Source organism: Rhinopithecus bieti, unplaced genomic scaffold (genome assembly GCF_001698545.2).
Source record: "Rhinopithecus bieti isolate Rb0 unplaced genomic scaffold, ASM169854v2 scaffold_76, whole genome shotgun sequence".
In the NCBI taxonomy this organism is placed as follows: domain Eukaryota; kingdom Metazoa; phylum Chordata; class Mammalia; order Primates; family Cercopithecidae; genus Rhinopithecus; species Rhinopithecus bieti.
The window spans coordinates 3,443,517-3,454,847 of record NW_016803343.1 but is presented as its reverse complement, the minus strand read 5'-3'; the positions used below and the strand labels follow the sequence as shown (position 1 = coordinate 3,454,847).

Here is an 11,331-nt window from a genome sequence, read left to right as displayed (position 1 = left end):
TGTGACTTGCACCACAATTCAAGTCTGAGATTACATGAACACTTCAGTAGAAGGTTCTGGGCAGCAGTGAACAGTAGTGACAGGTCATTATTGTTTTTCTTGCTGTTTTAAAACTTCATCTTACAATGAGTTATTTTGAAATTCCAAAACATTTCCCTGAAATTGAAAATGGTTGTTCACTAAAAAGCCTCTTCCTGCTTGTAAATTTGCCAGTTTTACCATTTTAAATCACCTTTCTTACGTTTCTCTGAATTGCATGTTATTTGTCAATTTCATAGTTTCTCTAATCCATTGTTTGCTGAATTGTTGTAGGCTTTTTTTTTTTTTTAATAGACTAGCACTAATCCTAATTCTTAAATCTGATTTACAAAGCATTGAATTACTTAATCCTGGCACTTTTCCACTTTTCTTGTATGTCTTACTACCTTTTACAAGAGACTTAGTATATTTTCCAAGCTGCTGTGTTAATTTTTTAATGGAATTTTAATGCCTAAAAAGACCATATGTTGGCTGGCTGCGATGGCTCACGCCTGTAATCTCAGCACCTTGGGAGGTCGAGGCGGACGGATCACCTGAGGTCAGGAGTTCGAGACCAGCCTGGCCAACATGGTGAAACCTGTTCTCTACTAAAAAAATGACAACAAAATTTAACTTGGTTTCCAGATGAGGAAACAGATTCTTAAAAGGACAAACATCTCTCCAAGGTCATGGGGTGAGCAAGAACTTGGAAACTCTGATTCCCAGTTTCTGACTCCCTGTTCAATTTCTATCAAATGGCCGAAAGGACTACAGGATAGACTTATACAGATCTAGTGGGTTGTTCGCCAGGCGTGGTGGTTAGCACCTGTAATGCCAGCTACTTGGGAGGCTGAGACAGGAGAATCGCTTGAACCCAGGAGGCAGAGTTTGCAGTGAGCCAAGATCGTGCCATTGCATGGGTGACAAGAGTGAAACTCTGTCTCAAAAGAAAAAAACAAAAACATATGTTATATAAATTTGAAAGAGCTAATAAAAATCAAATGGCCACAATCTTCTTGGAAAGTAGATTGGCTTACCAAAATATCAATATTCATTAAGAATTTAAGTGACGTTGGATGCACACGGTGGCTCACGCCTGTAATCTCAGCACTTTAGGAGTCCAAGGTGGGTGGATCACGAGGTCAGGAGTTCAAGACCAGCTTGGCCAAGATGGTGAAACCCTGTCTCTACTAAAAATAAAAAAATTAGCTGGGCATGGTGGTGGGCGCCTGTAATCCCAGCTACTCGGGAGGCTGAGGCAGAGAATTGCTTGAACCCTGAGGCAGAGGTTGAAGTGAGACGAGATCGCACCACTGCACTCCAGCCTGGGTGACAGAGCGAGACTCTGTCTCTGAAAAAAAAAAAAGAATTTAAGTGAAAATAAATACTTAAGATCAACTGTTAAACCCAGTGGAGAAGCCAATTGTGTTAGTCAGGTATATCATACAATTAACAGTTTCATCCCAATAAATAAAACAAATTTTGGGATATATATTCCCTTGCCTATAACTTTTAATTTCAGTACTGGTGACTAAAGATAGAGTGTCAGAAGAGAATTTTTATTATGGCACTGAGTTTATGGGATTACATATATTCCTTATGTTAATTTGGCTTTCCATAAATTAATCTTGTAAGACAACATTCACGTCTAAGAAATGGTGTACATTCATGGTTTAAAACAAATTCGCAAAGCTAGAAGTTTTGACATAGTTTACCTGTTTATATAAAGTTATGTGTCCCATTTATAAGTTTAAAAACTAAGATTTTAAGACTATTAGAGTTGTTAGGAATTTACTTTGTACTAGTGATTTGAAAAATAATTTTCTGGATAATGAATTTCCATACTAAAGCATCAGTCACCACCAATTCCTTATTAAGTTAATTCTCTTTAGTAACTTTGGTGCTAAAGTGGTAGCTATCTGAACCCAAAATAAATTTGTGAAGAGTAATTTATTCATTCCAAAAAGAAATTTTCTTACATTGCTGGAAGAGAATATTGTAGTATCTACTAATCTTATTCCCATACTTGATGAAGGGTGATTATTTAGAGAGTTTTAAAAGAAATTAACAGAACATTTAAAAGTGTGTTCTTTGTTGTTTATTTTTAAATAGGCAAATAAATCTAACCTGACATCTTTTTTCCCCTTGCTAGAAATACTGAGCTGAATGAATGACATTCCAAAAATGTAATGAATAGTACATATTTTGAATGAAAACTCAAAATTTTCTAGTTTTTAATATCTTGTCCGGAGAGTGTATCCACTACTGAAAAATCCTGCAGTTGAATAATTGATATTTTCGCCTTTACTCTTCAAAGTAAAGCTGAAATCAGAAATTGGAATCATATTCAGCAAATGTAATTTCTGGTGGGTAATTTTTTGTTTCTTTTTAAAGCTATTCACCTGCTGTTCTGGATTTTGGTTGGCTAAAATTTGAGCATACAGAATTCCCATGTTTCCTGCCTACCCTGTTCATTTGTGGTTATGTCCACAATGGCATTATTTGTCTTTTCTGTTTTCTTTTCTTTTATAAGAGAGGCCCAGGCAGATCTCAAACTCCTGGGCTCAAGCAATCCACCTGCCTCAGCCTCCCAAAGTGCTGGGATTACAGTCATGAGCCACCACTCCCGGCCTTATTCATCTTTTTTTAAATACATATTTCTGAAATTATATTCTATGGCTGATTACTGCTTTCTTTACAACTCATCTTATTTGGGTTTTCAGAAAGTTTCAAAAGATTATTTTCCCAACTAACAAGGTAAGTTGCCATGAACTAAACATGTCCCCCTCAAAATTCATATGTTCAAATGCTAATCCCCAATGTGATGGTATTAGAAGATGGGGCCTTCGCTATATGATTAGGTCATGAAAGTGAAGCCCTCACGAATGGGATTAGTGCCCTTATAAAAGGGACCCCAGAGAGTGCTCACCCTTTTTCCATGTGAGGATACAATGAGAAGTCAGTCTGCAACCTGGTTAGAGAGCCTCACCAGAACCTAACCATACTAGCACCTTGATCGCGGACTTCCAGCCTCCAGAACTGTGAGAAATTTCTGTTGTTTATAAGCCACTCAGTCTATGGTACATCATTATAGTAGCCTATATTGACTAAGATAGAGTAGATTTGTTTTGATTCTTCCTTCCGTCTGTTCTCCAAACTCTTAAAATAAGTTACTCCCTTCATGCCATACCCACATCACTTGCTTGTATACCCTGCAGATATTTTATATATACCTGCCTGGCATCAGTTTGTGCTGAATTTGTAAATTTTGAATGTGTATTTTAGATTTTAAGCAGAACATTATGGCACAGATCTTAATAACTTCTTTATGGTTACAATATTCTGGTTAAATTCCTTAATGGCATTCATCCATTGTTGGTGAGCAACTAAGATGCTGAAGTAGAAGGACCTAACCTAGAATGACACAATGTTAGATCTGTGATGAACCTTAGAGATACAGTCTAGACTCATAAAGTAAAAAACATATAAAAATAATTGTGTCTGGGTGTGGGGGCTCACTCCTATAATCCCAGCTCTTTGGGAGGCCAAGGCAGGAGGATCGCCTGAGGCCAGCCTGGGCAACATAGTGAGATCCCAACTATACAAAAATTTAAAATAAAATTAGCCAGGCATGGTGGTGTGTGCCTGTAGTCCCACCTACTTGGGAGGCTGAGGTGAGAGGATTGCTTGAGCTCAGGAGTTCAAGGCTGCAGTGAGCTATTATTGATCGTGCCACCGCACTTCAGCCTGGGCAGACAGAGTGAGATCCTGTCTCTAATAATAATAATAGTAATAATAATAATTGTATATGGTATGTAGTTTTTACTTTCATGGTTGTAAATTCTGTGGTATAAAATTTCATTGGCACAATACTTTGATTCATGAATATTTTTACTTAGGAAAAAATTAACTTTCTTATTTATTTATTTTTTTGAGACAGAGTCTTGCTCTGTCCTCCAGGCTGGAGTGCAGTGGTGCGATCTCGGCTCACTGCAAGCTCTGCCTCCCAGGTTCATGCCATTCTCCTGCCTCAGCCTCCTGAGTAGCTGGGACTACAGGTGCCCACCACCACGCCTGGCTAATTTAGGAAAAAATCAACTTTGTAAGAAAAACAAATTGCTGAAAAATATGAAGTAAATAATAATAGTCATACATGGATATGGAAAACATTGGGTAGATGATACATGAATGACTGAAATTGGAGAATATAGAATTCCAGATTAAACTTATTTATATTTGAGAAAAATGATCTTCTAACATCATTAGTCAAACGCTTTTTAAGGTAGAATGAACATGACAAACTCCCAACCACTCTTCAAAGAATTTTCTTTAAAGTTAAAATGTGCCCTGTGTTTTTCATGGAATGTTATGCCAAACACTTAGAGAAAAATAACATATTAAAAAATAAAGGACAAAAGCATATGACTCTGATTTGTAATCCCTGTTCAGTAGCTATAAGTTGTGTGACTATGATCACGAACAGTAGATGTAATGTTACGAAGTTTTTCTTAAATAGTCCATGGGTTCTGCAACTCCTTAAAACAAGCTTGTCCAACCCACGGCCCGACACAAATTTGTAAACTTTCTTAAAACGTTGTGAGATTTATTTGCAATTTGTTTTGTTTTGTTTTGTTTTGAAGCTCATCAGCTATCGTTAGTGTATTTTATGTGTGACACAAGACAATACTTCTTCCAGTGTGGCCCAGGGAAGCCAAAAGATTGGATACCCCCTTCCTTAAAAAAAAAAAAATTTTTTTTTGACCTTAAAAACTTATATTTTACGGGTTGGGCACGGTGGCTCATGCCTGTAATTCCAGCACTTTGGGAGGCCGAGGCAGGTGGATCACCTGAGGTCAGGAGTTCGAGACCAGCTCGGCCAACACAGTGAAACCCTGTCTCTACAAAAATAGAAAAATTAGCCAAGCATTGGTGGTGAATGCCTGTAATCCCAGCTACTCAGGAGGCGTGGTGGATGCCTGTAATCCCAGCTACTCGGGAGGCTGAGGCAGGAGAATCGCTTGAATCTGGGAGGTGGGGGTTGCAGTGAGCCGAGATCACGCCATTGCACTCCAGCCTGGGCGACTGAGCGGGATTCCTCAAAAAAAAAAAAAAAAACAAACTATTTTACTATGTTTCTATTTAACCAACAGCAGCTATGGAATATCTACCAGCAAGCCAAGTGCTCAGGGATACAAAGATAAACTATGGTTCTTGACTTCAAAGAGATTTACCATATAATGCAGGAAACTGTCGCCTTTCTGAACTACAAGTCCGTTAAATATCAAATTGACTTTCATATATCTAAGTATTTGCTTTATGTATAACGCTACCTATCATACACATTTTTGTAAGTTTTTTATATACTTGTGATTCAGTACTTCCAAAATATATGCAGAATGACTAAAGTTTATACTCCCATCAGCAAGATCATGTTTCCTTACAGGCTTACCAACAATATCATACAATTTTTAAATATCCTGTAAATCTTAAGGGTATAAAGTAGTACATTATTATTGTTTAAATTTGCATAATCTGATTACTAACAAGGTTGAGACTATTTTAATATGCTTCACTTTCATTTTGTGAAATGCTTCTCCCTATCCTTTGTCTGCTTTTCTGTTGGGTTTTCTGCTCTATTTTCTGAAGTTCTTTTTATTTATTTATTTATTTATTTATTTATTTATTGAGACGGAGTCTTACTCTGTCGTCCAGGCTGCAGTGCAGTGACACAATCTCGGCTCACTGCAAGCTCCGCCTCCCGGGTTCACGCCATTCTCCTGCCTCAGCCTCCCAAGTAGCTGGGACAATAGGCGCCCGCCACCATGCCCAGCTAATTTTTTATGTTTTTAGTGGAGACGGCGTTTCACCGTGTTAGCCAGGATGGTCTCGATATCCTGACCTTGTGATCCCCCCGCCTCGGCCTTCTAAAGTGCTGGGATTACAGGCGTGAGCCATCCTGCCCGGCCTGGAAAGCTTTTAAGCTCCAAAAGTGATATGATCTGGATTTTTATTTTCTTTTCTTTTTTTTTTTTTTTTTTTTTTTTTAATTTGGAGACAATGTCTCACTCTGTTGCCCAGGCTGGAGTGCAGTGGCACGATAAATCACAGTTCGCTGCAGCCCCGGGCCCAAACAATCCCCCCACCTCAGCCTCCGAAGTAGCTGGGACCACAGGCGTGTGCCACCACGCCTCGCTAGGTTTTTAAATTTTTTTTTTAAATTTTTCATTTTTTTATTTTGTAGAGACAGGGAGGAGGAAGCGGCGGGGTGGGGCTCCCTATGTTGCCCAGGCTGGTCTCGAACTCCTGGTCTTAAGAGATATCCCACCCCTTCGGTCTCCCAAAGTGTCAGGATTACAGGCGTCAGCCACTGCCATCTTTGGAAGCTAGCTAAGCCTAGGCTGGGCAGAGACTTGGACACTTTGAGGGGAGAAGGCAGGGTGAGAAGTTGGAAGGGGGAACGGAAAGCCACTCTCCTGGTAGCAGTCCCTGCCCACAACAAACCTTGCCTTCTGCCCTCAAGAAAAATGGCGCCTGGCATAGATGCGCTTCCGGCCCCGGAGCCAAACAGAACAGAGGGGGCAAAAGGCCGGAAGTGACCGCCCTTTGCCACTCCCCCTGCCTCCTCTCCGCCTTTAACTTCTCGGGAAGATGAGGCAGTTTGGGATCAGTGGCCGAGTTGCTGTTGCCGGGTGATAGTTGGAGCGGAGACAGTGAGTGCCGGCTGCCTCGACAGCTAGCATGTTTGCGACGCTCGGAGTGACCTTCGAGCGACTGGGGACAGAGGGCGGGAGTCGTTCATGCAGCGTTCTGTGACGAGGCGCCGCCCGCCGCGGTCCTGTGGGAAAGGAGAGAGCTAACCGTCAGGCGAGCGGGGCTGGCGGCCGAGTCGAGCCCACGGAGCCCACGAGGCCGAGCTCGGGGGTGGGAGTGGGGGATCCGGACCTGGACGGGCGCGCGCGGGGCTGGGGTGGGCTCTGGCCCCGACCACTGCGCCCGGTGTGGGAAGGCGGGAGGCTTTTACTAAGGCAGGTGTTCACACCGGCCGGACCGGGGCGTTGCCCCCACCCGGCTTTTCCCACGCAGCTCCCTCGCGCGGTCATTTCTGGACTCTCTGGAAGGATCCGCCTTCTTTATCGCCACTGTTCCTTTCCATATGCATACCGGGATTAGACCGTGATTGTCTGTCTTTGGTGTCTTTTTCTTGAGAAACCACCTATGCTTTCTTAGGCTGGTACTCCTTGAAGTTTCTGATACTTTGGCTGGAAGCGTTAATGCCCTCTTTAAGCCTTACCTCCTCATTTGTAGTGATGAACTCCGTCTTTCTAAATGTCAGCCTCACGTTGTGGTCTTAGAGTTTTATTTCCTCACTCTGCATATCCACCCCCACTCACTTAGAGCTTCAGGTTGAGAAACTTAGTAACTTCGTTATTGTTTGTGAACTTGGCTTCCTTTCACTAACCCTATTCCCTGATGTACTTTATAGTCACATGCAGTGACAAACTTAGTCATAATTAGTTTCATCTTCACCAAAGGGAAATTGAGTCGAAATTGCAACCAAGATTTTGACTAATAGATTTCACTTATTTTAGTGAAATATCATTCAAAAGTCATCTCTAATTGTCTGACTAGAACACTCCCAAAAAAGAATTACCTAAAAACATTTTGCCAGCATAATTTATTTCATTGGAGAGTTGATGACTGTCACTGGTGTGTCATCAGTTTGCATGTCTATCATCCACTTTAGTTTGTGCTTTTCTAACTTTATCTCCCCCAGTAGCATAATGGCAGAAACTGTTTCTCCACTGAAGCACTTTGTGCTGGCTAAGAAGGCGATTACTGCAATCTTTGACCAGTTACTGGAGTTTGTTACTGAAGGATCACATTTTGTTGAAGGTTAGTTCTTCTTAAGTTCTTAAAGTAATTGCTGTTGAAAATATATAAAAGTGCGTATTCTTTCAACATTAGTTATTGAACACATATAGGGCATTGTACTGTATACTATGAGAAGTACCATAACGAGTAAAACCCGTTTCTACCCTCCAGAAGGGGAAAATTAAATGGTATTAATAACAACTAAGAACTTTAGTATATTAATAGCTCATTTAATTTTCATCACCACCATCTTTCATTTTAAAGGTGAAGAAACCAAATCAAAGAAAAGTTAAACAGCTTGCCCAAGGTCACACAGCTAATAAGTGCCCAGACAAAAAATCAGGCAGTCCACATTTAACCATTATACTTGTCTCCTCCCCAGCTTAGCAGTTAAAGCAAGACCTCAGGCATATCTCATTCTCTCAAATGAGGCTGAGTTGCAGTGGAAAGGGGCAAAAGGCGTTTCATAACTGTTGAAACAAAGGTGATGAGGAATGTCTTACTAGGGAGTACGTTTTTTTTTTGAGACAAAGTCTTGCTTTCTTGCCCAGGCTGGAGTGCAGTGGCGTGATCTCGGTTAACTGCAGCCTCCACCTCCTGGGTTCAAGCGATTCTTCTCCCTCAGCCTCCAGACTAAATGGGACTACAGGCACGTGCCACCATGCCCAGCTAATTTTTGTATTTTTAGTAGAGATGGGGTTTCACCATGTTGGCCAGGCTGGTCTCGAACTTCTGACCTCGTGATCCTCGCACGTCGGCCTCCCAAAGTGCTGGGATTAAAGGTGTGAGCCACCGTGCCTGGCCGGGAATACTTCTTTGAAGATAACTGTTGAATTTTTTTGCTGATTCTTAAGATTATGTACCTCTCGGCCGGGCACCCTGGCTCACACCTATAATCCCAGCACTTTGGGAGGCCAAGATGGGTGGATTACCTGAGGTTAGGAGTTCAAGACCAGGCTGAGCAACATGGTGAAACCCTGTCTCTACTAAAAATGCAAAAATTAGCTTGGCATGGTGGTGGAAGCCTGTAATCCTAGCTACACAGGAGGCTGGAGGAGGGAGAATCGTTTGAACCTGGGAGGCAGAGGTTGCAGTGAACCGAGGTTGCGCACTGCACTCAGCCTGGGCGACAGAGTGAGACTCCATCTCAAAAAAAAACAAAGATTATGTACCTCTCAACTATACAATGGAAAGGGAGGGATTCTATAAATTTTTCCAGCAACGCTGGAAACCTTTGATAGATTGGTAGAATCAAACTTTTTTTTTCATGTCTCTCCCAACTCTCTCTTACCAGATTTTGAGCTCCTTTAGGACAGGAGCCTAGGACTCATTGTATTCCTAGCACCAGACTTGACACAATTCAATGCTGAATGAGAAAAAAAAAAATAGTAGTATAGAATCTTTGTTTCCAATTAGGAAATAATTTGAGCTGGCACAGTTGACTTTTGAAAAATATTTTATTTTCTAAAAAAATTAATAGGAAGTGAAAATGAAGTTAAATGTGTATTGTGCGTGTTGTAGATCATGCATTATGCTAGGCACTAGTGAAATGGCAGCTTTAGAATCTGAATTCAGTTTTACAGGTTTTAGAACCTCAGTAAAATGTTGCAAAAGGAGACAAAGCAAATAAATCAGGAAAACATACAAGAGCAAAATAAAATGAAAAGCAAAATAAATGTAATGATACTTAAACAAGTCTGTCCATTATTCACCAAATTGCATATATTTTATTAATGCATTAAAAATGTATGGTGAGATATGAGAAGCTTAATTGGATGTGCACTGGGTATGTTTTCAGTGGCAGTGTTTGTCTCTAATTAGGATCATTCAGATAGCCAGATGAATCTTTTTTTTTGTTTTTGTTTTTTGAGACGATGTCTCGCTCTGTTGCCCAGGTTGGCGTGCAGTGGCATGATCTCGGCTCACTGCAACCTCCGCCTCCCAGATTCAAGTGATTTCTAGCTAATTTTTGTATTTTTAGGAGAGATGGTGTTTTACCATGTTGGCCAGGCTGGTCACGAACTCCTTACTTCAAGTGATCTGCCCACTTTGGCCTCCCAAAGTGCTAGGATTATAGGCGTGAGCCCCCACGCCCACATAAATCTTCATGTCTTTACCTTCAAAAAGAGGTGATAAGAATGTAAACATCAGTTTATCTCCTATTCCTGAATTATAAACAAAATTGAAATATTTTTCTACTTTTCAAACCCAGGCTTTTTTAACTACCTCCAGCCATAGAGGAGAGGTGAGGGCTGGGATGTGCAGTTAAACCCTAAACCTGATGAGAGTGAGACTGGGATACAATCTGATGAGATCGAGTGCATTCAGGGTGGTATGGCTGTAGACGGGACGCAACCTGTAATTCTCTTTCTTCTCTGTTAAATGAGCTGTTTCACCTCATCCCTGAGGGAAGCAGATAGAACGTGGTAAAGTAGCAATGTCTTTCCTAGCTTGGAGACCTTGAACCACATCTTAATTTCTGAGGGGTTCCTATTAAACCTCACTTTTTTCTCAGTATGTGGCTCCTCCTTCTGAGTTCAAGATCTGAAGATCCATCCTGTCAGGTTGGAACAATAATAGGTCAGTGTTAGGTTCTAGTTTCTCTGTTTAGAAATGTAGTCTTGTCTCAGGGGTAGCTTGTATGTTTGAGACCTAGAAGTACGCATTTGACTGTGCCCTTGCAACATTTAATATTCTTGAAATTCTTTCGGGTGGGATTCTTATGACCCATTGCCACGGAGTATGCACCTTTTACCAAACATTCAGATGCTGTGGGTGGCATGTTAACATAAAGCCAGAATACATACAATCTTAGGTATTCCATTATATAACTAACTTAATATTCATTTATATCACTTTTCTGACGCCATTTCAATTTCACAGCAACATACAAGAATCCAGAACTTGATCGAATAGCCACTGAGAATGATCTGGTAGAAATGCAGGGATATAAAGACAAGCTTTCCATCATTGGTGAGGTGCTATCTCGGAGACACATGAAGGTGGCGTTTTTTGGCAGGTAATATTACTTCTAAGGTTAGTTTCCAGAAATCAGCTTTGTGTCTGATGTTTCAGCAAGTAATATTTCTCCCATCCTCCCCTAGCCCCGCAAGTTTCTGCCTGTGTTGAACATTAAAGCTGTTAGCATGTGAAAGAATTTGTACATTTTACCTCCTGGTATAAAATGAAGCTTTATGAAAGTCATATTTTTACCTTTTCATGATTCTCATCTCTAAGAATTGGCTCTTAGCCAGTTTTAAGAATGGAAATACAGGTAAATGATAAGCATGATTTGTGATTTACTCTTTTAAGTTTACTTGAATATGTGAAAGTTTCAGAAGCTAGGATGAAATAACTTTTGTCAGACCCAGACAGGCCTAGAAGGAAAGAGGCTCTTGCTTAGGTGTCTGAGATAACTATTTCCAAGGACTTTCTAGAAAT

General features: G+C 40.8%; 1 protein-coding gene across 1 annotated transcript in view; it reads left to right on the top strand.

The window, feature by feature from the left end:
• Window positions 1-6,608: 6,608 nt before the first annotated feature.
• The window catches only part of MFN1 (mitofusin 1), a 46,990-nt gene continuing 42,267 nt past the window's right edge, over window positions 6,609-11,331 (top strand). Inside the window, 3 exon segments of the mRNA XM_017877245.1 lie at window positions 6,609-6,728; window positions 7,793-7,911; window positions 10,774-10,909. Of these exon segments, the coding sequence (XP_017732734.1) occupies window positions 7,800-7,911; window positions 10,774-10,909 (248 nt within the window). The 5' untranslated portion in view covers window positions 6,609-6,728; window positions 7,793-7,799.